The sequence below is a fragment of the Apus apus genome, chromosome 25 (genome assembly GCF_020740795.1).
Source record: "Apus apus isolate bApuApu2 chromosome 25, bApuApu2.pri.cur, whole genome shotgun sequence".
NCBI classification, from domain to species: domain Eukaryota; kingdom Metazoa; phylum Chordata; class Aves; order Apodiformes; family Apodidae; genus Apus; species Apus apus.
This window is the reverse complement of record NC_067306.1, coordinates 5,310,660-5,338,561: the sequence shown is the minus strand read 5'-3', so window position 1 is coordinate 5,338,561 and position 27,902 is coordinate 5,310,660. Positions and strand designations below refer to the sequence as shown.

The following is a 27,902-nucleotide window of genomic DNA, read 5'->3' as shown; positions in this document are numbered from 1 at the left end:
GGTTGGGCTTGAGGATCTTGAAGGTCTTTTCCAACCTTTCTGATGATTCTGTGATTCTATGATTCTAAATGTGAGGTTTTCTAATTCAGTTTCATGTCAGTATGGAAACAGGGAACTCAGCTTTTATAAACATACATCCCGACCTCACTGCTGACTGACTTACCATCTATCTCTTGGCCAATGGAAAGTCCAGCCCATTTTCTCTGTAAAAGCAAGACAAAAACTTCAGAAATCCTGTCCTCCAGTAGGAAAAACAGCCACTCAGTTCAGCATCCTCACTCAGAAAAGCAGGCTCCCCCAGGAGAACCTTAAGCAGCAAAAAGAGCAGAATGGGATCTTCCAGACCCCCAAATTACAGGAAATGAGACAAAATATGGAATAATTTATATTAATAATTCTATTTTCTGGCTTCAAAGGTTGTTCTGTCCAAACTCTTTCATGTTACTGGTCACCCCAATGTCTTGCAGGCAGAAACACTGGAAAGGGCTGTTGGCCACCCTGTTCATTTCGTTCCAAAGCTCAGGAGATGATCACAACAGGGAGTGGAAGAGCCAAGAGAGGCTGTGACACACTCCATCATCATTTTTCAAGTTACATATACTACTTGCAGGAAATGGTTTTAATGTTCTTTAAGATATAATATTACCTAAAATTAAACTTGTTCAGAGAACTAGGAAGAATCCTTCAAATGCTTTAGGTCCCTTCAATTTCCTTTCAATGATCTTTGCAGTTCAAAAACTGCACAAGAAGTGGGAAATGGCTCGATAATTATTATATGACACAAAAAAAAAATCTATGACCTTTACTATGCCAAAACTTCTGGCTTGGTAATTGCAAAAGTGGTTATTTTTCCAGAGGCTCTTATGTTCCAGATTGCCTTGTGTGTCTTTGCAGCCCACAGCTCAGGCTGTGCAGTATGCACAGTCTCTCAAATATCTGAACAGCAGAGAGGACAAATCACAAAAATATCTAATTTCATGACACAAGGCTCTGGTGAGATCACTTTTGAAATGTTGGACTTTATGGTCATTTTGTTTGGAAGGAAGAAATCTGAGAGAAGGAATTCAATTACCTTTTTTTCAGATATGAAAATTCCTGCCTATATTCCCTCTCCAATATGTTCATGGTTCAAGCTTAAGGAAGGAATTCCCTGAAGAGAACAGAGATCAACCTGGCAGAAATCAAAGCCCAGAGCAGGAACCCTTCCATGTACTTACTGGTATTTCCAAGAAGGTGAAAACAAATTATGTTTCCATATCCAATCTCATGCTTCAGAGCTCCCACTGTTTACCTGCAAGGCCAGGAGGAATTCTCCCATCCCCTTGACACTCCAGTTCCTCATCAAAAGATACTCTAAACTCACCTTCACCTGAAGGACCACACACTGCTGAGCACAAGTCCAACAATGCTGGTCCCACTCACTGGTTCTGCAGCAAACACTGGGCCTTGCTGAAACCCCCCAGGCTAAGCCTGTCAAGCCCATCACCAAATCTCAGGACAGGAAGGAAGGTTGTCCAAGTTCTGTTAGAATGAGTAGTTAGGATCTTCTCTGTGGTAGAGATACAGCTCCATTCCTACGTTCATTTGTGTGTTCTCTACTAAGCAGTTTATCATCACTGCACAACACTTACTCTTTTGAGCTCTGCAGCATAGAAGACTTGTCATGGTTTTGGATCTTTAAGCCCAGAGTTAAGGTTATTACAAAGTAAAGGTGGTCAAGAACTTGAAGTGCATAATGAATGTACAACAGGCTTCTTGGAGGTCTTAGAGCCTGTGTCCACCCACACGACCTCCCATGAATCCATCAGGTAAGAACATATTTTGTGTAACAGAGGTTGCAATTAACCCCAGGCTTCAGACAATGCTGGAAATTAAAACCCAGGAATACTCAAAACATTCATCCACCAGCAGCTGTAACACTTAGAACCACAGTCACTTTTGAGAGGCAAGCATCCTTCCCCATTCCTTGGCAGAAGAGCTCTCCCAGCTCTGCAACAACTACTGGAATCTACAAAAATCTACCCTAGACCACAAATGCATCAACCTTAACCCTGTGATACAAATGTCTTCTGCTGGTAACTGCTCTTCAGTTTGGGTATCACAAACCCTAGTTAGACACACGGTTAACATGCCAGCCTGTTCACTCACTCATCTGGACAAATTTGAATTTGAACATGTCAAAAAGCAGGAAGTCATTGTGGGGCCTATGCCAAGTCATCTGTTAAAGACAAAAAGAGTCTTGTGTTTGCAGCACAGAGAATTGGCTTCTAGAGCAGTTTACTAGCAATAAAATCTAAAAGCACTAAATCAATGACCATGATCATTGCAGTTTTATGTTATGCAACTCCCTGTGTGAGCCAGTTAAAGGCTACAAGATTCATTTCTCTATTTAGAAGTTAATTGTATTAATTCTTTATTCTAACCATGATTTAACATGCAGTAGCTTGGCTTAATTAAGAAAGGACACGAGTTAAATCTGTTTTATGCATTACATTGTACTTTACATCTAAAAATATTAACAGCAACTGAATACAGGCAATAAAACTTCCAGTAGGTCTTTAAAAGAGCAACACAGCAAAGAAAACCCTTTAAGCAAAGGGAAACCAGGGAACAATAAAAATTCACAGAATAGCAAATATTGCTGAAGCTTCTCTTTTTTAAATAGTTTGGTGGGTTTTTTAAAGGTTAAATTACACTTTTTCTAGTACCTTTACCCCACCATGCACTAGGAATAGATCAAAGCAATACAAGCACGTTCGCTTCAGTCATTGTAAAGGTCTCCTTGAACTTTTGCTGACAGAAATCATATTTGCAGCAGACATCTCCCTCCAATTAGAACTTCTCCTCAGTCCTAATCTCAAAAGAGATTTTGCTTCTTCTACAGCAAAACCCTGAGTCAAACCATCTCCTACCTGGGGCAAGCTGAAGGCGATGCTGCCAGGACCCACTGCAGGATGGGTTCTCAGCGTGAAAATGTACTTGTGGTTGGGAGAAGTCTTCACAACAACGTGTCTAGAAGAGAGAACAAAGAGTATTTTACTCAAATCTGTAGACCCAGGAGGATTTTGCATTGCTCCCAGTGCTGAAAATTGAAAAGAAACAAATATCTGGTGCTCCAGAGAATGAAACCAAGCCTCTAGAGCTCCACCATGGTGCAGGCACACAGCAGCTTTCAGAGGAGTCCTTCAGTGATAAAACATGAACTCAAAGCCCAACTGAAGACATTGTACCAATAATTTATATTTACACTCCCCCACCAGTAGCCCTTTTCTTCAGGAATTGCACCATACAAATAAGAGAGAACCAAACCACAACCACAAAGGCCAAGGCTGCTATGACACAAGAGGTAAATTTTTCCCCATGAGGACAGTCAGACATTGGAACAGTCTCCCAAGGGAAGTGGTGGGTTCCCCCACATTGGACAATTTTAAGTCTCAGCTTGACAAGGTGCAGGGCCACTTCATGTAAACTGTAGTAGTACCTAGAGAGACTGGACCAGATGATCCTTGAGGTCCCTTCCAACCTGACATTCTGTGAGTCTATGACCTAAAAATCAAACCTGGTTTCACATCTCAAGCACCTGACACCAAAGCACCAGTATTTTACCCCAATACAAGCAGCATCCCCAAGCTGTGATTTCAACAGGAAATTGATGCAAAGCCCACACAAGGATCTTAGTAGTTTGTTTAGAAGTTTAATGGCAGAAGAAAATAGGAGGAATTTCTGTACAAAAAGAAAAATCACACAGGCATTGGGCCTGTTCCTCCTGTTTGCTAGTGAGCAGCAGCTTTTGAACTCAGAGTCTGAAGGCCAAGAACACTGTCAGAAAACAGAGCATCCAGACAGGAGCAGACAGAGCAGCAGCTGCATGTGTCTGTGTCTCAGAAGGGAAGCTGTCAGGAACAAAGACACTAAAAGCTGCTTATAGTTCTCCTCAGACTATGCCTGATAGCTCCTACCATGTGATAGGCAGACTTCTCTGTGGCCTAAGAAACCTAAGAAGGTGGGACTTGTGTGCACTGGTGGGAGGGATGGGCAGTGGTGGAATCAGGTTCCACCTCAGCATCATCTTCTCAGCTTCCTGTACTTCACCCACCTCTAAGGTACATGAGGCCACCAATTCATGTGAGCTGTGGTGTTCCACTCCCATCTATGGCCAGGAACTAAGGGCTAGATGAACTAGGCCCACAGACCTGGCCATGCTCCCTCCCTGGCAGTGAATGGATTCCATGCACACACGCTCCAGGTTCCTTCATTTGCACATGCACAGTGAATCCAGCCCCATCCCAAGCAGATCTGCTGCACACCTCTACATTGGCTGCCTCGTGCATGTGCAACAGCACCCACCTGGCAGGGAAGAACATGTGGCCCTCAGAGCAGAGGAAACGTGTGGCCTGCACAGCCAAAACCACTTGACATCCCTAGTGTTGGCCCAAACAGACAGAGAAGCTTGCAAAACCTTTCCAGAACCACTAGCCTTGATGGCATGTTAAACACACCATTCAATGACACCATCCCCTCTTGTCAGGTGGACTGGTGGCTTGACTCTTCACTGGTTCTGGTCCTAAATCACCCACCAGCTGCCCAAAAGCCCAGCTGCAGGGACAGGCACCCTTCCTTTTCCATCTCCTCCTGCCTCAGATGTAAATGCAGAAACCTGTAATAGCTGGCATGGCTCCCTCTAAATCCTACAGAGGGAGAGCAAGACATTTACTGGTGCTTCTTGGTGACCAGGGAAGGTTTCTGAGGACTGGGAGAAAGCAGATGTCACTCCTATCTTCAGGAATGGCAAGTAGGAGGATCCAAGAAACTACAGGCTGGCCAGCCTCAGCTTTGTCCCTGGGAAAGTGATGGAGCAACTAATCCTGGAAACCAAACATAAAAGGGAGAGAAAGTGACTGGGAGCAGTGAGCACGAGTCACACGGGCACGTCAGGCCTGACCAGCACAATAACCTTCCAGGATGCAATGGTGAGCTCTGAGGATGAAGGAAGAGCCATGGATATTGTTTATCTCAGCATTAGCAATGCCTTCTACTGTGCCTGACACAACAATCCCTCCACACAAACAGCCCAGGTGAGTGGGCAGAGCTGTGGGTTAAAGCTGCCTCGGGGGCTGCGCTCGGCAAGTCCGGCTTCGGGCAGGTCACTTGTGACATTCCCAGGTGTCCACATGGGGCCAAAAGGACTTCAAATCTTCACTAATGAGCAGGATGATGGGGCAGTCTCAGCTAGTCTGCAGATTACACACCTGCTGATTGTGCTGCTGGTCAGAGGGGCTTGGACAGGGTGGAGTTATGGGCTGACACAGATCCCACCAAGTTCAACAAAGGAAAATGCAAAGTGCTCCACCTTGGGAGGAATAACCCCACGTACAGGCTGGGGGCCAACTGGCTGGAGAGACCTGGGATCCTGGGGGACAACAAGGTGAACATAAGTCAGCAATACACCCCAGCAGCAAAGAGCCAACACCATCTCAGGCTGCAGCAAGGACAGTGATGCCAGCAGGTCAGGCCAAATCACAGAATCACAGAAGCACCAAGGCTGGAAAAGAACTTTAAGATCATCAAGTCCAGCCTATGACCTGACACCACCACATCTCCAGACCATGGCACTAAATGCCACATCCAGCCTTTCCTTGAACACCTCCAGGGATGGTGCCTCCACCACTTCCCTGGGCAGTCCATTCCAATGTCTCATCACTCTGTCCAGGAGGAAGTGCTTCCTGATATCCAACCTAAACCTTCCCTGGAGCAGCTTCAGGCCAGGCCCTCTCATCCTGTCACTGGTTGCCTGGGAGAAGAGCCTGACCCTACCTGACCACAACCTCCCTTCAGGTGGTTGTAGAGAATGAGAAGGTGCCCCCTGAGTCTCCTCTTCTCCAGGCTAAACAACCCCAGCTCCCTCAGCCTCTCCCTGTAAGACTTGCCCTCTGGTCCCTTCACCAGCCTCGTTGTCTCCTCTGGACCTGCTCCAGCACCTCAAGATCTTCCTTGAAGTGAATGTTGCTCAGCCTGAATGCTGCTTCAAAAATTGTTTCATTTTAATTTGCGTAGCAGATAAGACAGAAAAGCTGTCCAGGAAGCAGGGACTGAAATCAGGAGGTTTCCAGCACAGTGTATCAGCCTGAGTAATTCAAATTAACGTCCATACCCAACCAACTGGAAAGCCAGGTATTACATTGCAGAGTGTCAGACACACATGCCTGTGGGCAAAATACAAGTTCCAGCCATGCTACTGGAATAGTTCAGCAAGACTACACCTGATGACAAGTAACACCCCACCAGAAGCAGCTCAGACCGTAAAAAATCCAAGATTAAAGCTTCTTCAGACTGACACAGATCCTGAGCAGAGCACTGACTCTGGCTCAAAACACCACAGTGACTTTAACATGTGCAGATTCAGCATCTCTGCAAGAAGAAAGAAACTCCACAGCTCATGGATTCTACTTCGAAGAAGCAAAATGAAAAAAAAAAAAAAAAAAAAAAAAAGGAGGAAAGGAGGATACCTGGTAAAAATCTTGGGGTGGGGTGTAGTATCCACAAAGATATGATACAAATTAAAATTACTATATTGGAGCATTCACCAGAAACATTTCCAGCAGACCCTGACAGCAGGCAAATGGATCTGAGTCAGACAAAAAACATTAAAAAAATTAAGAAAAAACATAGAAAACAGATGAGCTTTCTGAAGAAAAATGTCTAGCCAAGTGAGAAATTTAGGAAAGGTCAAATCCTGACAGGTTCTTTAAGAAAAACCTGCAAAAGGCACAGGAACAATGATGTTTCTTCTCACAGACAGCAGGAGCAGGCAGTGTCCACCAGGCTGTAAGCAACCTAAGTCTGAAGAATGTTCAAAATAAGACAATACTAGGGAAAACTAAATCCATTTCTCTGCATTGATGGTCACCAAGGAGGAGCTTGGTGAGCTCATAGAGACACATGGGGGAAATCTCCACGTCATTAACAACTTCTTCAAAAGGAACAAAAGGAACAGTAAGTCCCCAGGGCCAGATGTCTCCCAAGAGCCACAGAGGAAACTGCTGCTCTCAGCCAGTCAAAGCCTTGTCTGAACCATCAGAAACTGTCAGTTGGCCAGGCTGAGCCAACCAACAGATAATAGGTAACAATAACCCTGGGTTCATTAGATGTTATGTTTGTGAAGAAAGCACAGCTTTTGGAAGGGAGAGGGTAACGTACAGATCTGTGCAAAGGCACCTGTGAGCATCTGAACAACACGGGCAGATGCTCCTCTGTCTGTGCCTGGAAATCCCTGTACATCACTCAGCAAGGCTCCTAAAGGGCTCAGAAGAGAACTGCCCTGGCAGGAGAGAGGGGGATGGTCCTTCCATGTAAAAGGCAGGGATAAAAGGGATGAATAATTAGTCAGTTCTCAATATAAAAAAAAAAACAACAACCTGCCAGTGAGATAACCTGTCCTGGTTTCCTCCCATACTGTTGTCCTCTTCACTGTCTGGGTGTTTTCAGCACTTGTTTCTCTCTCCAAAATATACTGGGAGTCCTTGAAATAGAAGGATGTCTCAGGAACTTCAGACAGTGCAACTTAGCAAACCAACACAGTAAAACTGCCTTTCATGCCATGAATTCAAGCATCACAAAATGGTGACTCATCCTCACCCAACTCGCAGGATGCTGAAAATGAAGGATGAAAAGATCTACAGCAGCATCTCGGGGACAAACCAGCCTGCTGATCCAAGGTCAAACTCCCAGCACCAAATGGAAGTGTTCAAGGAAAGTTCATTGTGTAACTGGCACCAAAAAATCCTCTGTGCAGCCATTTCTGGTGAGGACAATACGAGCCAGACCTGCTGACTGGGTGCAACCCACTGCAGCAGAGCACAGGATGGTCTTGCTCAGAGTATCTGCAATGCAGCAGGATGACTACATCCCTCAGCAGTGCCTGAGTATTGTGATGTTTCTCTACTCTAGTCACTTCTCAAGGCAATTTATAGCACCTGCTCACACCAGACATATGCTGCTTTCTTTATGAACTCAAATTTCTAGAAACAAGCAGCTCCCCTGGGGAGAATCAGTCCAGCCAGGATCATGACCAGTCTGCTTTCCAGGCAAGTCTCAGGGTACTGTTTCCTTCATGCTCCCATAAATGGGATGAAAGAGGGGAAGGAAAGCAGCCAGCTGCTGCAGGTCTGGAAGTTGGGTCTCTTCAGGACATTCCTATTTGAGGAAATTAACATTTTTATAATGCATGAGGTACAATGTTCAGGTACTGAGTAATTTTTCAATTACTTTGAAAAAAATCTACTTAGAGAAAAATATCATTTGACAAGAGCAGGACACCACCCTGGTCCATGCAGATACTTGTGCCTGCTTGTGGCTCTAAAATCTGTGCTCATTGGGGGTTTTTTTCAGTGGGGGTGTTTCTGTTTTGTTTTGCTATTTTATCCTGTAGGGAGGTGGTGAATTCACAGTTAATCACTGAACAGCCAGGACAGCTCTGGCAAGTCTTACTACTCATTGCTCCCTGTTCCCTGCAGCTCAGAGTCACTTGGTTCACCCTGGGCAGAATTCATCTGGGCCAGGTATTTCATGCTAAAGCCCTAAATGTATTATTCAGACTCTTTAACATTTTTCCCCCTTTTTCAAACCCAAGCTCTGCCACTTTCTGCTGCATGTGATGCTCTTTCTGCTGAAATTCATTACTTGTGTCTACAATTTACATCTGGAAATCTTTGAGAGCCCCTGTACAGTAGCAGCAAAGTAAGGAAACAAATTACTTGGATTGGCTTCTTTTTGATACAAAGCCCTTCTGTGTGGGCTGGGCTGAAAAATTGATGTGTTTTCTTCCTTACTCACAAAAGTAAAATTCAGACTCAGCTGCTATCAGTCCTCACAGAACTGTCATTACAGAATCCAAATTGTGCCCACACTCTGGTCGTCTTCCCTCTTGTTCCTGTGCATGAAAACCCCCAGAACAAGAGAGAGTTTCCACTGACTCTGCTCAGAACTCCCAGGTCACAGAATCACAGAAAGTCAGGGGTTGGAAGGGACCTCCAAAGATCATCCAGTCCAACCCCACTGACAGGGCAGGACGAAAACTAGGGCAGGGCACTCAGAAAGGCATCCAGACAGGTCTGGAAAGTCTCCAGAGAAGGAGACTCCACAGCCTTTTTGGCAGCCTGTCTCAGGGCTCTGTCACCCTCACAGGAAAGAAGTTCTTCCTCATCTTGAGGTGGAACTTCCTGGGCTCCAGCTGGAATCCATTGCCCCTTGACCTGTCACAGGGCACAAGTGACAAGAGCTTGTCCTGCCTTCTTGAGGCCCAGCCCTCACGTATTTATAGACATTAATTAGATACTCTCTCAGTCTTCTCACTAACTGAAAAGCCCCAGGTCTCTCAGCCTTTCCTCATCAGAGAGATGTTCCAGTCCCTTCACCACCCTCGTAGCCTCCCTTGGATTCTCTTCAGTCAATCTCTGTCCCTCTTGAACCGAGGAGCCCAGAACTGGACACAAAACTCCAAGGGAGGTCTCACCAGGGTCGAGCAGAGGGGCAGGAGAACCTCCCTTGATCTGCTGGACACACTCCTCCCAATGCACCCCAAGATACCATTGGCCTTCTTGGCCACCAGGGCACATTGTTGTCCCATGATGTGATATGTGTTGATATGACGTGGAAGTGAGAAGATGCCCCTAGTAACACAATTAAATGATAAAAATCTACTTGCAACAGCTCTAATATTCTAACTATGTAACAGTAACAACAGCAAAAAAAAAAAAAAGGCCTGAATGCCTCATTAAAATGGTAATTATAATTAGTTAAGCAGTTCCAGTACCCAAGCAAGAAATGCTTCAAAGAAAAATTCACCATTTTTTCAGTCTCACCAGTTCTGAGAAAGAGGCACATGTAAAGTTTTGGTCTCTAAAGATGCAGTTTTGCTAATTCACCTAGTGAATTCACTTCCCCAGATCTGAAAATGCATCCCCACCTCCAGCCAAATCTTGAGAACAATTCCTTTTTGGCTAAAAGCTAAGAGAGCAACATTGCACACTTACTGCCCAGACTGGAAGTCCTTCTCATTCACCACAGCACAGTTGGTTAATGACAGTTCATCAGTGGGACACCTTGCTGCTTGCATGGGCTACAGGAGAGAAGGAGGGAGAGGAAAAAAAGTTATCAAATAAAACTTTATTTTTCCTTGACTAGGCCAAGTCTCCCATTTTCTGTAAATCCACAAGATACAAACAGGTCTCACGAGTATAAACACAAGCAGATAAGCTCCCCACCCTCTGCAGCACCTCCAATCCAGATGTCTCGAGCTCAGGAAGTTCCACCTCAACACGAGGAAGAACTTCTTTCCTGTGAGGGTGACAGAGCCCTGGGACAGGCTGCCCAGAGAGGTTGTGGAGTCTCCTTCTCTGGAGACTTTCCAGACCTGTCTGGATGCCTTTCTGAGTGACCTGCCCTAGTTTGGGTCCTGCTCTGGCAGGGGGGTTGGACTCAGTGGTCTTCAGAAATCCCTTCCAACCCCCTGACATTCTGTGGTTCTGTCCCCAGAAGCTCAGAAGCTGGTGAGTCCAGTACACCTTGTCTTTTCCATCCTATCTAGGGAAGAACCTAACATTTACCTAGGAAAAAGCCTGCAAGGCAATTGCTGGTAACTTGCTAGTGAAGCCTGATGCTCATGCAGCTGACCCAAGCCCTGCAGCACCCCAGCAGGCAGTAGAGCACCCACTGAAAGGAGATGCCTGCCAAGAAACAAAACCCTGGGATATTTTGAAAGCTAGAAAGGTAAAGCAGCCCAGAGGCGACCAGTCCCTCTACAGCCCTGGGTGACCCCATCCCATAATATGTGCTGGGTTAATGACACTATGTGGGGAGAAGAGAATGGAATAAGTATGTCACAGAATCATAGAATTGTCCAGGTTGGAAAAACCTTCAAGATCATCAAGCCCAACCACCCACCCTACAACCCCCAACCACTAAACCATCTCCTGAAACACCACGTCTGCCTGTTTGATGAACATCTCCAGGGATGGTGCCTCCCCCACCTCCCTGGGCAGCCTCTTCCAAGGCCTCACCACTCTTTCTGGGAAGAAATTGTTTCTAATATCCAGCTTGAACCTCCCCTGCTGCAACTTGACCCTTTTATTCTTATCCTGTCGCTGGTCACCACGGAGAAGAGCCCAACACCCACCTCACCACAGCCTCCTCTCAGGGAGCTGTAGAGAGCAATGAGGTCTCCCCTCAGCCTCCTCCTCTCCAGCCTCAACAGCCCCAGCTCCCTCAGCCTCTCCTCATCAGACCTGTTCTCCAGACCCCTCACCAGCCTCTCTGCCCTTCTCTGCCCCCTCTCCAGCACCTCCATGTCCTTCCTCTACTGTGATGCCCAAACCTGCACCCAGTGCTCGAGGTGCAGCCTCACCAAGGCTCAGTAGAGGGGCAGGATCACCTCCCTGGTCCTGCTGGTCACACTGTTCCTGATGCAGCCCAGGATGCTGCTGGCCTTCTTGGCCACCTGGGCACACACTGGCTCATGTTCATCCAGCTGTCAACCAGCACCCCCAGGTCCCTCTGCTGGGCAGCTCCAACCACTTCTCCCCAGGCCTGGAGCGCTGCCAGGGGTGGTTGTAGCCCAAGTGCAGGACCTGATGTCTCCTTCTTTCTTCCCTCACCTTACTCAGAAAACTGAAATTTGAGCACATCCACTCTGGACAGACACGCTGCAAACAAAGCAATTCACGGCACCACTGAACATCTGCAGGAAAGTTCACTTCTCAGCCAGCTGCCACCCAACCCCAGAGTCCCTCCATAAAATGTCCCCAAAGAAATATCACGATGCAAATAATATTTCCTACTCTGTAGGAAACACTGCAGATCAGTGACAAACACAAGAAAATTAAAGTCGGTCCCAGCCTAGCACTATCAAAAAAATTACATAAACAACTTTTGTGGGGGTGTCCTCTCTCCCTCTTTTTTTTCCCCTAAAGTCAAAGGAGGAATTCTAGTTGAAAAGTATCTGTTTGATTTTTTCCCCTCCACTATTACTCAGGAATCACCAATATAAAATAACCAAATACCCCCCCAGCCCATTTCCAGTCCGAGGCAGCACACTGGGCGAGTGAGAACCAGAGAAACCTCAGCCCTTTCCTACATCCCAAATCCCACTTACTTCTGCAGAATTATTCCACAAAACAGTGGCTGAAAGATGAAACTTGGGCTCAAAATGCGTCCAGAAGTGGAGAAAAGGACAGAAAAGGTCAGATTAATTTAACATTAGCTATAGACTGAAATAATGAACTGGGAGAAAAGCTAAACTTGACCCGCAGGATGGTATTTTTAGAATCGGAGCACAACTATTTTCTTTGTCTGGTACAAATTTGCAGACAGCACCACAGAAACTACTTCTCAGTGTGGACCTATTGCTAAAAGCAACTCAGAATGGATTTTCTCTGCAGACACCCTAGGATCCCAGCAAAGAGTGGAGGAAATGCACTGATCCAAACACACACATCTAGATGGTTTCCCAGGAGCTGACATCCTGCTCTGCCTTCTCCCCTCTACCCTTCTGGGCTGTTTGAGAAACAGAGAAAATTCACCTCCAGGTGGGCTGAAGCAAACCTGCCCTCCAGCTCCATTCCACTTTTTATGCCATGATGGAATTCTTCTAGAGTACTTGCTGTTCAGAAAAGGATTAACTCAGGACTTGTACTGAGTAATGCCCAGTTGTCCTTGGTTTACTTGACAACAGAAAAAGATCCCGTTTTCAGCCTTGAAACAGATTCATCCACCTGAATCTCAGTGTAATAAGAGACTCAAATATCCTTGTGATAAAAAAACATATGAACATCAGAGGACTTTCAATATCCACATCCTGCTTGTTAATGCTCAGCATCTTTGGGCACTTGACACAAAAAAAGCATTCACCATTTTGTCATTTCTCCTCCCACCCGCGGGGGGACTGTTTTGTAAAGGACAAGCTCTGATCACACGCATGAGGTCAGATATTTTGAGAAAACTGAACCCAGAGCTCCTGGATTAAACCTTTTTACAGCACTAGTCCTCAACTGCATCTTTAATCCTTGCTGACAAACTGCTTCCTACATGCTAACAGCCTGGCAGAGCTGCCATCCTCCTGTGTTATTTCTGTCCCTGTCTGGGAACCTGCAAGCTTTGCTTTAAGGAAATGCTGCGATACCCAGGGCTGCATTTCCAAGCCAGCACAAAGTGCTCCTTTTGCAAGCTCCACAATGTGACAGATGCATGGCAGAACATCCTTGGCTCTCTGACATATGAAATAACAGAGCTGCTTCTGCAGCAATATCAGCACTGCCCGTGCTATGTGCCAGCCATCCCACCACTCAGCACCTTCTCCTTCTGGGGTGTCTGGCAGCTCATTTCTCCCTGGCAATGACCAATGTTTCAGAACACACCTATAACCCACCCTGTGCTCCCAGCTCTGCAGGGTATGCCCTCCTCAAGCTCCATAGAACCATCATGGAATGGTTTGGGTTGTAAGGGACCTTAAACATCATCTAGATCCAACCCCCTGCATGGGCAGGGACACCTCCCACCAGCCCAGGCTGCTCCAAGCCCCATCCAACCTGCCCTTCAACACTGCCAGGGATGGGGCAGCCACAGCTTCCCTGGGCAACCTGGGCCAGGGTCTCACCACCTTGACAGCAAAGAATTTCCTCCTTATGTCTCACCTCAATCTCCCCTCTCCCAGCTTAAATTCACTCCCCTTTCATCCCATCCCTCCCTGTCCTTGTCCAAAGTCCCTCTGAGACCATTTTGCAGAACTTCAATATATTATCAATATACAGAAGCGTTTTTAACATAAAACAGCTTGTGCAACAAAGGGGAGTCACTTCAGGGAGGCAGGTTTTCATGGGCACACAAGGAAAAATTTGAGGAAATCTGGTCATTTGAGAGATGAGGATTAAGCTGAAAAGCACCCAGAGAGGGAGAAGGAACACAAGGTTCTGGTGAATTGCAGGGGCTCCCTCTTACCCTCCTCTCCTCAGCCCAGTTCTCACATCCCCAGCACTGCTGCTCACAGGGATGCTTGTCTTGTGTGCCAGGTCACTGAGCTGTCACAGCAGGGATGTGGGCCCTGAGGTTTTTTGGCACAAAGGCAGAAGTCCCGAGCTGTCACATACAGTGTCACAGCCCAGAGGGCTTCAGGTGCCACTGGTACCACTGCCAAGGAACAACAGGGGGTGTTGCATTTTGGGTTCGAGCTCCTCAGGACACCAGCACGAGGACTCCTGGAACCCTGCACCTTCTCCCCTCCTCTACCAACCAACAACTCCATGACCTGCACTTGCACACAGCTTCTCAGGGAACAGAGGAGGCAAAATCCTTGGCAGTATTTCTAAGAAACCTCCAGGTAAATTTACATAAGGTAATTTTACACTGACTAGTAGGTTACTGCTTGGAACCAGGCAAGGCAACACAAAGCTCAGCTCTAGTAAAGCACCACATCTTGCAGCTGACAGTGAGTACCATCTGCTGCAGTGACACTGCTGGCAATACTGCTTGGAAGGTGACCCACATACATCTTCACAGGCTGCATGCTTGCCTGTGTCCACAGTATAGATATGTTAGGCTTAAAGTAGCATAAGAAGTCTTCCCTGTCTCCAGTGATTGTTCTGGTTTGTGCAAGGAGGAGACTCCAAGGACAGAGAAGTCCTGGGGAGGTGATTCCACATCTGAGGCAGTGCCTTTGTTCTAAAGCACCCTCAGCTGGAGGCATCCATCACCCATCACACAGCACCTGCTATTACATCCATGTCTACAGGAAGCTCCGCTCCAATATTCCTTCTGTTTATCAAGAGAAAAATGAGCCCACATGGATGCACTGACAAAACTCATGCTGAACAACAAATATGAAGGACCTCACCTTTGGATTTATGACAAAGCACTGATGTTGCCTTTACTCTTCTGCTACTGAGCTGATGCTAATTATGAAAATCCAGCACCAGAAGGGTCAGTGATGCTGATATTTTATATTCACTAAGTAAAAGTCTCGCCAAAGAACAAATACCTTCATAACAGAAACTGCCACCATCATGTCTAATCTTTCCAAGGTCTTAGACATGAGGAGGAAATTCTTCCCTGTGAGGGTGGTGGGACACTGGAACAGGTTGCCCAGAGAAGCTGTGGCTGCCCCATCCCTGGCAGTGTTGAAGGGCAGGTTGGATGAGGCCTGGAGCAACCTGGGCTGGTGGGAGGTGTCCCTGCCCATGCAAGGGTTTGGCTCTAGATGGCCTTTAAGGTCCCTTCCAATCCAACCCATTCTATGATGATGATCCTATGATGATTGCATGGTTCTATTCTTTTCTTCTTAGCTGTGTGGATTCCAGTTTTCCTCCACAAAACCATGAAACCAAGTTGTTTTTCATCTTGGGCAAGCCCAGCCCAGAAAGCAATGCTAGGATATTTGACTCTTTTCATACTTAAAATTGCTCCTTCTGGATTTCAAGACAAGCACCTTCTGAATTTCAAGACAAGCACTTGAAGCAAAAGCAAAGCCATGCTGGTTAAATATATGAGTAGGAAAATGAATCAATAATAAAATCTCTGGAATATGACACATAGTAGTACACTGTATTGTTGCATGAGAAAGTATATGGTACAAAAATAAGGTTGATATTTGTGAATTGTTAAGGCTGATGATGGAGGAAGCTAAAGAAAAACATGTTTCCCACTGCTCAGCCCCCACAGGAGATAAGCTGGTGGTACATGACAGAAACACACCACTACCTGTCACTTGTTACTGAATAGAAGAGCTAAAATATTAAACGCTAAGGCAGAGATGCTCTTCATTGCAAGCAGCTTAACTCACTGAATTTCCTAATCCCAGCCAAGAGATTATGCAACAGCTTCTAAAACTGAAGTGGGTTTTGTTCCATGCACTGTTCCTATGGGGTCTGTAGAAGCCAAATATCACAGGATCACAGGATGTAAGGGGTTGGAAGGGATCTCTGAAGATCATTGAGTCGAACCCCTCTGCCCCCTCAGCAGCCTGTCCCAGGGCTCTGTCACCCTCACAGGAAAGAAGTTCTTCCTCATGTTCAGGTGGAACTTCCTGGACTCCAGTTGGAATCCATTGCCCCTCATCCTATCACAGGGCACAAGTGACAAGAGCTTGTCCTGCCTTCTTGATTCCCTGCCCTCATGTATTTATGGACATTAATTAGATCCCCTCTCAATCTTCTCCTCTCTAGACAGCCTGCCCAGAGAGGTTGTGGAGTCTCCTCCTCTGGAGACTTTCAAGACCTGTCTGGATGCCTTTCTGAGTGCCCTGCCCTAGTTTGGGTCCTGCTCTGGCAGGGGGGCTGGACTTGATCTTTGGAGGTCCCTTCCAACCCCTGACATTCTGTGATTCTGTGATATTAAAGGAACTCTGAAGATAAACACGGAAGTGAGTTGGTGGTATCTAGACCCTGTGTCAGCCAGAACTACGCTCCTGATGGAAAGCAGACATGCACAAAGTGTTGCCTGATCCAGAGGATCAAGTCACAAGAGTATCTGTGATGAAGATGGAAAGAGCAAACACCAGGAGCTGGCTGCACCCAGATGACAAACACTGATGAGCTGCAGCAGAGCTGGGTCAGCAATAGCCTGAGAGAAGGAGACAAATAAAGTCTCCCAGCACAGGGAAGCCTGAGGAGGATTGTGCACACACACACCACAGGGCTGAGTAACAGAGCAGAAACCAGTTGGTATAAAACAATAGTGACACTATCACAGCTGCTGAGCTGCAGTTCTGAAGGGGCTCCTGCCCAGCAGGGGATCAGCACAGCAACAGCCTCGAGTGGGAAACAGTAAAGACAAAACCAAAACTCACAGAATCACAGAAGCACCAAGGCTGGAAAAGACCTTTAAGATCATCAAGTCCAGCCTATGACCTGACACCACCACATCTCCAGACCATGGCACTAAATGCCACATCCAGCCTTTCCTTGAACACCTCCAGGGATGGTGCCTCCACCACTTCCCTGGGCAGTCCATTCCAACATCTGATCACCCTCTCCATGAGGAAGTGCGTCCTGATATCCAACCTAAACCTACCCTGGAGCAGCTTCAGGCCAGGCCCTCTCATCCTGTCACTGGTTGCCTGGGAGGAGAGCCTGACCCCACCTGACCACAACCTCCCTTCAGGTGGTTGTAGAGAGTGAGAAGGTCCCCCCTGAGTCTCCTCTTCTCCAGGCTAAATAACCCCAGCTTCCTCAGCCTCTCCCTGCAAGACTTTCCCTCTAGTTCCTTCACCAGCCTCATTGTCTCCTCTGGACCTGCCCCAGCACCTCAAGATCTTTCTTGAAGTGAGGGGCCCAGAACTGCACCCAGGACTTGAGGTGAGGCCTCCCTAGGGCTGAGTACAGGGGGTGAATCACATCCCTGCACCTGCTGGCCACACCATACCTGATACAAGCCAGGATGACATTGGCCTTCTGGGCCACCTGGGCACACTGCTGGCTCATGTTCAAAACAGGCTGTCAACCAGTGCTCCCAGGTCCTTCTGCTGGGCAACTCTCCAGCCACTCTTCCCCAGCAGGGGCTACTGTAGCCAGAGTGCAGGACCCTGCACTTGGTCTTGATGAATTTCATGCCATCAGCCTCGCCCATTGACTCAGCCTGTCAGGAAGGCATTCTGCCATATAATGACAACATGGTGCCTACACCAGGGATCAGACTCAGCTACAGGAAACATCCCAAAAGATGCTGTGTTTCTAAAATTTTAAAAAAATAAAAATAAAATAAAATAAAATACCTACATAGATAAGGAGGTTACCAGCTTGTGGAAATTTTTTTTAGACATCGGAATAAAATACTTGAATAAAGTTTCCAGAGTTCTGCAGCCACAAGCAGAGATCAAACACCTACAAAAACTTTTTGGAACAGAAGGCTTGGCAGGACAGGTTTCCTTCCCAGATCTAGCACAGCTCCAAGCACCCTACTGTGCCTATCAGGTGAAGCTGAGGGTCCCCTGGGATGGGCTGCCCAGGACCAGCCTTTCCATTTGTCCCTCTTGACCTGCAGTTGACTTTGCTGAAATCTTTTATTCTTGTCAGGAAGAAGCTGTATTCTCTCTCAATAACAAGCTATAAATTCAAATTTCATTCTCCTATTAAAAAAAGAACACATTAGGAAAGCTAAAATCTCATTATTAATATTCAAGTTTTTTGTCAAAGCCAGGGAACAAAAGTCAGGAGCAAGCCAACCACAAGGCTGCCTCAAGACAGAGTCATCACAGAACCATGGAATGGTTTGGGTTAGAAGGCACATTAAAGCTCATCCAGTCCCACCCCCTGCATGGGCAGGGACACCTCCCACCAGCCCAGGCTGCTCCAAGCCCCATCCAACCTGCCCTTCAACACTGCCAGGGATGGGGCAGCCACAGCTTCCCTGGGCAGCCTGGGCCAGGCTCTCACCCCCCCCACACTCAAGAATTTCCTCCTCATGTCTCACCTCAATCTCTCTCTTCCAGTTTTAATCCATTTCCCCTTCATCCCATCCCTCCCTGCCCTCGTCCAAGGTCTCTCCCCAGCTTTCCTGGAGCCCCTTCAGGCACTGGAAGACAAGAAGGATGGAAGCAGTACAACCCTCCTTCCCACCTCCCCAGATGTGCTGCTCCCACCAGCAGGACCCACTTCCCTGTCTGGCTGGGGCAGCCCCGGGGCACCAGAACACCCAGCCCTGCCACACACACCAGCTGCTGTTGGCACAGAACCCGACACGGCCTCAACAGGAGGGGAAAGAGCTCCCATCACCACCTCCTGAACCATCCAGGCCTGGGAATGAAACAGGAAATGTTCTTCCCTGCATGGTTCTGTGCCTGCACCACCAGGAACTTTCTCATCTGATGACAAACCCAGTTATCTACACAAGCAAAGGAGGTCATGCCCAGTCCTCAGCAGGGCTACAACACAGACACCACCTGCTCTTTGTACACAAGATAAACTTCACACGTTTCGCGTTTGCTTCTTCCAACAGCAGTTTGCTCCCTTGTGGGCCTGGACAGTAATCTAGAAATCACTTCCATCTCAGCAAATGAAAGCCACTTGGTTAGGAGGGAAGTGCTTATCTTGGTAACTACAGGATATTTGTTTTGAGGGTGGCGACTGCTGCTCTGCTCCTTACCCTTTGCTTGCAAAGTTCAGAGCCCAGTGAATTCAGTTCAGGAGACACACATAGCTTTGGGAACTGGGCTGTGCTATTGCCACCATCTGCAGTGTTATGAACACCATTTAAAGCTCTGAGTGCTGGGTTTGCTGACCTAAAGGAGCAGAAGAAGTAAGTGGACTAAAGGAAAACATCTGCAGCTACTAGAGTCGTACAGCATCTGCAATTTAATTGAACAGGTTGTTCTGCCCAAAGATCAGGGAGCCACAGAATTGTTCTGGTTGGAGAAGACCTCTCAGATCATCGAGTCCAACTATAACCCAATTCTACTGTCCTTCTTGTCCCCAGGGGCCCAGAACTGACCCCAGCATTCCAGGTCTGGCCCCACCAGTGCCAGCACAGGGGACGATCCCTGCCCTGCTCCTGCTGGCCACACCACGCCTGGTACCAGCCAGGATGCTGTGGCCTTCTTGGCCACCTGGGCACACCCTGGCTCACATCCAGCTGATGTCAACCAGCACCCCCAGGTCCTTTAACCCTGGGCACTTTCCAGCCTCTCTGCCCCAAGTCTGGAGAGTTGCCTGGGGTTGGTGTGACCCAAGGGCAGGACCCAGCACCTGGCCATGTTGAACCTCATACAATTGGCCTTGGCCCAACAATCCAGACTGCCCAGGTCTGCAGAGCCTCAACACATGGATCCAGCCTGCATCCAAACGTGGATTTCAGGTCCCTCTGAAAAATAAGTGCAGGGGATAAGCCTCACCTGGGGAAAACAACCTGCCTTATCACGGTGTCTCCCCTGCCAGGCAAATCATCCTCTACACCAGTTCTCTACAATACAACCAGTCAAATTCTTTCAGAAAAATACATCTGCACCTGTGCTGCTGTTATAAAAACAGGAAGCTGTTTCCTTACAGTGTAGCATGAACATCAACTCCACCTGCCAATAAAGTCGTAACGACCCAGAATATGTGTGTTTGTAATTAACACACCCATTTTTGAAGTGGCTGTTGCCTCACGTTTCTTCAGCGAGCAAAGATGATCAACAATTAATTACAGGGAATTGCTACGTGTTGTGTTTCATCTAAACCTCTTTCAAAAATGATTAAAGGAAGGAAACATCACACAGCAAGGATGCAAGTCAGAGGATTTTGACACATTCCCTTTGAGGACACCAAATGGATGCAAATATCTTCCCATTTATTTAGAAAAGTTATCCAATGGCAGCAGGAACAAGAAAGCCTGAGATGCTGCTGTCCCTATGCATTTCAGAGAGTCATAAAATCATCAAGGTTGGAAAAGACCTTCAAGATCATCAAGCCCAACCACCCACCCTACAACCCCCAACCACTAAACCATCTCCTGAAACACCACGTCTGCCTGTTTGATGAACATCTCCAGGGATGGTGCCTCCCCCACCTCCCTGGGCAGCCTGTTCCAAGGCCTCACCACTCTTTCTGGGAAGAAATTGTTCCTAATATCCAGCCTGAATCTTCCCTAGTGCAACTTGACCCTATTTACTCTTATCCTGTCTCTGGTCACCAGGGAGAAGAGCCCAACACCCACCTCACCACAACCTCCTCTCAGGGAGCTGTAGAGAGCAATGAGGTCTCCCCTCAGCCTCCGCTTCTCCAGCCTCAACAGCCCCAGCTCCCTCAGCCTCTCCTCATAAGGCCCTGGCTGTATCTAGCACTAAACTGCTCCAGGACACTGACCAACAAATCAAACATCACCCTGTTATAAACCATTTGTGTTCAAGGTTCACCACCTTGCAAGTATTTCTGTAGTTTGCACAGGAAAAGCCTGTGACTTAACACACCTCTAGAGCATAAATTACTCCAGATCTTCTTCTTGAAGGTCATTCACTTATTGCATCCCAGGAGAGTTGAGAAACACGTTAAATCTTTTTATGCTGCACACATTTGACCTTCCTGAACTTAGTAACTGACACATATGCAGGCAAGATGAGCCAGTGCAGTAGCAGGGAAGAGGGTGCCTGAAGAACCAGGTATTCAGCTTTGATTTAACCAGTGTGGAGCAAACAGCTGCCTCAAATGCAGACTAATAGAAAAGCTTTCAACACAGAATCCTATGCACTGCAGTGCCTGCATTCCTTGCTTGAATTTTTCTCAGATCTTCTCCAAAACAACTCTCCCATTCCTGGAGGTCAAAATTTTCTGAAGATGGAATTTTATCAGAGAACTGGGCTCCCCAGTTAAAGAGGGACAGGGATGTACTGGAAAGAGTCCAACAGAGGCTACAAGGACGATGAAGGGACTGGAATATTTGATGAGGAAAGACTGAGAGACCTGGGGCTGTTTACTCTTGAGAAGAGGGGACCTGATGAATGTCTACAAATACCTGCAGGGTGGGTGTCAAGAATGAGCCAGTCTATGTTCAGTGGTGCCTGTGACAGGACAAGGGGAAAAGGCACCAAGTGACAACACAGGAAGTTCCACCTCAACATGAGGAAGAACTTCTTTCCTGTGAGGGTGACAGAGCCCTGGGACAGGCTGCCCAGAGAGGTTGTGGAGTCTCCTTCTCTGGAGATTTTCAAGACCCATCTGGACACGTTCCTGTGTGATCTGCCGTGGGTGTTCCTGCTGCAGCTGGGGGGTTGGACTTGATGATCTTCAGAGATCCCTTCCAACCCCTATAATTCCAAGAACTTCCCCGACCTGAGACAGCATTCTGACAGCAGTGGGAATGGCTGCCTCACCTAGAGACCACACTCTGAGCCTCCTCCTTCCAAAAAATGCTGAAGTTGCCAAGACCAACACTGTCTGTCATGCTGCTAAGGGTTCAGCTGGCACCCACTGCCCCAGGTCTGCCTAAAGCCTGTGCCCTCTCCCACTTGTGAGAGCATCTGGACAAGCTCCACCAACTCCTGGATCAAAAAAATAATTAAAAAAAAAAGAAAAAGAACAAATCGTGCCTTAAGGATATTTTTTATTATTATTTTCATGTAAAGAAAGGAATCAAATATTATTTTATTCCACTAAAAACCACATCCTTCCTGGTGAGCAACTTAGCAACAAATAAATACCACTATTTTCTAAGGACTGGTTTTCTGTGTACTCGAGCAGAGCTGATTTTATGACAGAACATGCTCCAAATTCCTTGCTAGGGCATCTCCTAAACCACAGGCTCTTCTCCTGAATGACCTCTGTGGTCTCTGATACAGGACACAGAACTGAGGAAAGGAAAAGAGATCTTGTTGTGCTTTGAAAAATTAAAACAATCATCTTTCAGAAATTCTCACTTGAAATTACCCTCAAAAGGATTCTTCCATTTTTCCTACTAAGAAAAAATCTGAACAAACTGTAGTCATTCTGGCTTGTTCATAGTGAGAAAAAAATAAAAAGAGGTGGGACATACCAGCACCCCAAACCTGGATATGAAGACACCTTCCTATTGCCTTGTCTTTGAGGCACAAGCTCTGGGCATGCTGCAGCTGCAACACTGAGCCAAGCAATAAATTCAAGTTAATCAAAGATGACAAGGTCAGCAATCCCATGATCACAAACATTCACATGGTTGTCAGAATTTTATTCTAAATAATTTAGCATGGGTCTGTATAATGCAGGAGTCCTCTAAGATGGATACAAGTCTATGTGTGATGATTTCACAAGATAGGTACACAGCAGCAGAAGAGATTTTAGAAACAGAGATTCCTAGAATCATGGAATGGTTTGAGTTGGAAGGGACCTTCAAGATCATCAGGTTCCAACCCCCTGACAGGGGCAGGGACACCTCCCACCAGACCAGGCTGCTCCAAGCCCCATCCAACCTGCCCTTCAACACTGCCAGGGATGGGGCAGCCACAGCTTCCCTGGGCAACCTGGGCCAGGCTCTCACCACCCTCACAGGCAAGAATTTCCTCCTCATGTCTCACCTCAATCTCCCTCTTCCAGTTTTCATCCATCCCCCTCATCCCATCCCTCCCTGCCCTTGTCCCAAGTCCCTCCCCAGCTTTCCTGGAGCCCCTTCAGGCCCTGGAAGGTGCTCTAAGGTCTCCCTGGAGCCTTCTCTTCTCCAGGCTGAGCACCCCAACTCTCCCAGCCTGTCCCCAGAGCAGAGCTGCTCCAGCCCTCCCATCATCTCTGTGGCCTCCTCTGGACTCTCTCCAGGAGGTTCTTATGTTGGAGAAAACTAGATTCAGATCTAGTTTTCTTCCATTTCTCTAAAACATAGCTAAAAGCCTCTTTCTCTATGTTACATATTAGGAAACACTAAAAAAAGATCAGTGATGATAGAAGGATCAGTACCACATCAATACACAAATGTTTCCTTAGTTGTCTGCTGACGGCTGCAGCTCTGAAGGCTGATTCCATATGTTAGCAGAAATCAGTCTTTATAGCTTTAACCCAGAAACAAACTCCAGCCCTCATGATTTCAAAGTTGCTACCAAACTCTCCAACCTACAACTGTTCTGGGAGTGACTGCAAGGAGCACAATAGAATAAATGTCAGCCCAGCAAGGTCTTCAGCATCACGAAGCCCCCGGGGGGCCTGTCCCTCAGGCTGCTTCTTTACCCTCTCCATGTGCCATTGATTTCAACAAACACCAGCAGTATGTTTTGTGCTCCAGTCACAGACCCTTCTAGAGGAGTTACAGCACAGTTCTGCAGGTAACCCAACGTCTAAGAGTACCTGAGTGAAAGTAAAATCATTTCCAACCCAATACAGACGTGAATCTCCCTTGAGAAGCAACAAGCATCTCCTGTCACTGAGCTAGCGGCAACACCATCCAAATGAGACTCAAATAGCAAATAAAGAAACTTTAAAGTATTAAACCATTTATACCACCTAAACCAGCTATTATTTCTAAACATCACGAACTGTTACACAAGTTGCAGCTATGACAAAATGTAATAGTCCTTAAAGAAAAACACAAGCCTCTGTCAAGGATCATGACCAACATCCACGCTCCTGTATCAATATTCATCCCAATGGGGTTCATCCATCACGAGTTCCTCCTTGAAAATCTCAGACTTCCTCCCAGGTTGCATGAGCAAAGCTGCAGCCACACAGAGCTGCTTAGCTTCCTACACCCCTTCTCTGCACAGGTCTGCAGTCTGGTCCAGCAGAAGCCCAGCTCCTTCTGATTCAACAGCTTGACACTGGCTGGAAGAAGGCACAGAAACCACCCGACCTTTTTACATCCCTTTGAGAACTTATTCCCAATGAGGTTCAAAACCATTAGCTCCAGACAGCACCAGTCAACTTCCAGAGCTTCAGTCCTGGTACAAGGGATCCATAACCAGCTATGGACACAACCAGGCAGCTTTATGCCCTTCCCTCTTCTGTAGATGTTGGCTGATGCTTTGGCAAAGCTCAGTGCTATTTTTGCAGGCCTGATGATTATGATACAGAAACAGATACAGAATAAATTATACCAGAAACAGCCATTACTTCTCATCATCACAAACTCTTTTTCCTATAAACTTCAATTACTGCTAAACACATCTCCTTGTGATTGAGGAAACCCAGTGCAATTAAGGGAGTGGAGTCACACACCTGAAACAGTGCTAGACATTGAATAAGAGCTGGCTTATCTGTTGTCTAAATTATTTAAAACATTACTAGAAGTTTAAAGGCTTTGTCACTCTTCTACAGCAGGAAAGCAATTTGTTTCTCTCGATAACTGTAAACATGCACAAATCAAATCACAGGAGTCCAATAAAAGAGGCTGAGCTCTGAACTGCATTGCAGGATATCTTCTCAGGCCAGAAGTCATCCCTGAATCTTCCTCCACCCGTTCTCCAGGTTTCAGCACCTTTTCAAAATGCTGACAACAGAACAGCAGCAGTGTGGCAGCACCAAGCTCCCCTGTTGTACCTAGAGGTATCACACACTCCCACCCTCCTACCTGCTCTTCCTTATTTATAACAACAAGGGTCCCAGCAGCTCCAAAGCCACATCCCAACCATGTGCTGTCACCTGCCCACCCTGACCCCCACCTCCTCCTCACAGCTCCTGCCATCCCACCTGCAGGCTGGAGCCAGCAGGCAGCTTGTGTGTTAATTTACAACATCCAACACACTGCAAAGTTGGATCAGGCTCAGGAAATGGTATTGGACACTTGGGCAAGAACTCTCCCTGCAGCATTAAATCATCTGATGTTCTGCAACAATTATATTTGTAGACAAATCATGAAAACCCCAAATAGCAAGATGCCTCCTGTTAACCCAAGGAAAGGATCACCCACCTTGAACAGCCACATTACAAGGCAGTGGAGCTTCAGTCTTTCACTTAAATTTGTATAAATCCCCCCTTTCCTCCACCAGGCTTCCAAGTCAGCCGAATACAAGCACATTTTTTCAGGTGTTTCGTAGCAGCAGGACAAATGGAGTAGGGGGTGAGACAAAACCACTGCAGCCAGACTGGTCTGGGCTACAAGGAGTCTCAGAACAACGTTTGTTATGGCTGATGAAAACACTGGTCTCCCATTTCTGGCAACAAAATGCTGAAAAAAAGCTAAGTCAAAACACACAGATTTCTCCTAGGTTAGTGGGGAGGATCTGTGCAAGCAAAGAGTGAAATGAAGAGAAAAGGTGTAAGGCAGAAAGTGAGAACAGATATCTGGAGCAGGGACAGAAGCAGAGCTCTTATGAAGAGAGATCACTAAACATGAATTTTTTTCTCAATTAATCAGCAGCATTTCAGAGGTGGCACCTCAGCAGATACAGCTTGTCCTGGGGCCAAATTCCTCCCCATGGCTCCAACCTCCACTGCTTTGCACCACATCACTGCACCACCTGTCCTTTTGTCCACCAGACAAACCATAATACAAAAAAAACCAAAAGAAAACCTGTTCCTCATGATCTCAATCACTGAACTGCTTAGCTAAGGCAGAAGATTTCAGCCTGAAGCAGATGTGACTTTCAAGAGCTGATATCAGAGACCAGCAACCCAACTGCGTCCTGCAGCACCTGGAGATGGACCTCTGGAAACTGAGGGGACACACAAGGCAGTGCAAGAAGTGATGTGACAGGCAAGACTGGTCCTTCACATTTTAAGGCCTTTTTGGCTGCTGGCTGATCTTACCTAATCCATCCCTGAGAAGGGATTTTTTTATTATAAATAAATACATAATAAAATCACCGCACAACCCTTAGGATGTGTTTTAACAGTTTGGACCCACGTCCCAGCACAGTGCTCGGCTGGTGCCCACCAGGCAGAGGAGTCTATGGGGCCTCAAAGGACCCTACAAACCTGCTCCATATCCCACAGCACCGAGGGGTCACCTCAGAGCATCCTTAGGGGACTCCAAAATCCTGCCACACATCCCATGGGGACAGGGATCATCCAGCCTCAGGGAGGCCCTCAGAGGAACCCACAACCCTGCGCCCCATCCCAGAACACCAAGGGGTCACCCCATCCCCACAGCATCCTTCGAGGACCTGGCCCCACAGTGCACAGGGAGAGGGGTCACTGCAGCCTCACAGCCCCCCTCAGGGTACCCTAAAACCCTGCCCTGCTCCCCAAAGGACCGGAGGGCTGCTGCAGCCTCACAGCACCCTTAGGGGCCCCTAAATCCTGCCAGCAGCTCCGAACGACGACGAGGGCTTCACAGCACCCTTAGGGGAACCCACGGTCCCACCCCACATGCCGTAGGGAGAGGGGTCAGCCCAGCCTCTTGGTGCTCCTGAGGAGCCCTAGAAGCTCAACCCAACACCACCCAGGAGTCACCACAGCATCACAGCACCCCAAGGACACCCTAAAATCCTGTCCTGCATCCCGCAGAGCCACTGCAGCCTCTCAACACCCTTCGGGAACCCTAACTCCAGCTGCACAAACCCAGGGAGAGGGGTCACCCTGGCCTCAAAGTGCTCCTGAGGGAGCCCCACGGGCCTGCCCCACACGCCACATCACCAAGAGGCCACTTCATCCCCGCAGCACCCCTGGGGGACCCTGAAATCCTGTTCCACAGGGAAAGGGTTCACCCCGGCCTCACAGCCCCCTCAGGGCCCCCGGCACCACTGGGGGGGTCACCACAGCCTCACAGCACCCTCAGGAGACCCCAAACCCCCTCCCCAAAGGCTGAGCGGCCACCCCGGCCGCGGGGCTGCAGGACGTCACCGAACCCCGGGCCCGGCGCAGGGGCAGAGGCGGGCGGGGCCGGGCCGGGCCGGGCCGAGCAGCAGGGCCGCCCCGCTCCTCACTTACCCGCCCCGCCATCTTGCCGCTCCCGGCCCGCAGCGCCGCAGCCCCGACCCGCGGCCAGCAGGGGGCGGCGCCGCGCAGGCGCCCTGGGGAGGGTGGGCGGGGCCCGGAGGCAGCGGGGCGGAGACTACACGGCCGGCGGCCTCGGATTGGCCCTTCCACCCTCGGCGGCCTCCCAGCGCCGCCCGCCCATTGGTCTAGCTGCAGGGGGGGCGGGCGTTCTGCGGCACGTCAGCTGGAAGCGCTGCTGGGATTGGCCGGTTGGGCCGTGCGCGGCGGTGTGGGCGGAGCCGCGGGTTCCTCACGGGGGGCGAGCGGAGGCGGAGCCGGGGGCTGCGGGGGGGGGGGGGGGGGGGGGGGGGGGGGGGGCTGTGCGGGGTTTGGGGACTGCGGTGCGGGGCTGCTGGGGCTGTGCGGGGTTTGCGGGCGCTCCCGTAGCGGGCCTGGCGGCGGTAGCGCCCTCAGCCCGGGTACCGCAGAGCCGGCCTCGGGCGGGCCGGGGGCTGCGGACACGCTCGGGGCCAGGCCAGGCCGGTCTGTGCCCGGGGCGGTCTCGGGGGGTCAGTGCCCCGTGCCCGCCCCGCGCTGCGCGGGCCGGGTGGGGACGGAGCCCCCGGACCCCGCGCG

The 27,902-nt window shown here is 48.3% G+C and overlaps 1 protein-coding gene across 2 annotated transcripts in view; it reads right to left on the bottom strand.

Annotated features, from left to right (window-relative positions):
- The window catches only part of NSF (N-ethylmaleimide sensitive factor, vesicle fusing ATPase), an 88,154-nt gene extending 60,836 nt beyond the window's left edge, over window positions 1-27,318 (bottom strand). For both annotated transcript variants that reach the window (XM_051640367.1, XM_051640366.1), the window contains exons 1-4: window positions 27,279-27,318; window positions 10,032-10,117; window positions 2,913-3,012; window positions 164-203 (exon numbers count right to left, since the gene is read on the bottom strand). In XM_051640367.1, coding sequence (XP_051496327.1) covers window positions 164-203; window positions 2,913-3,012; window positions 10,032-10,117; window positions 27,279-27,290 — 238 coding nt within the window. In that variant the 5' untranslated portion in view covers window positions 27,291-27,318. The remainder of the gene's footprint in view (window positions 1-163; window positions 204-2,912; window positions 3,013-10,031; window positions 10,118-27,278) is intronic.
- Window positions 27,319-27,902: the final 584 nt, after the last annotated feature.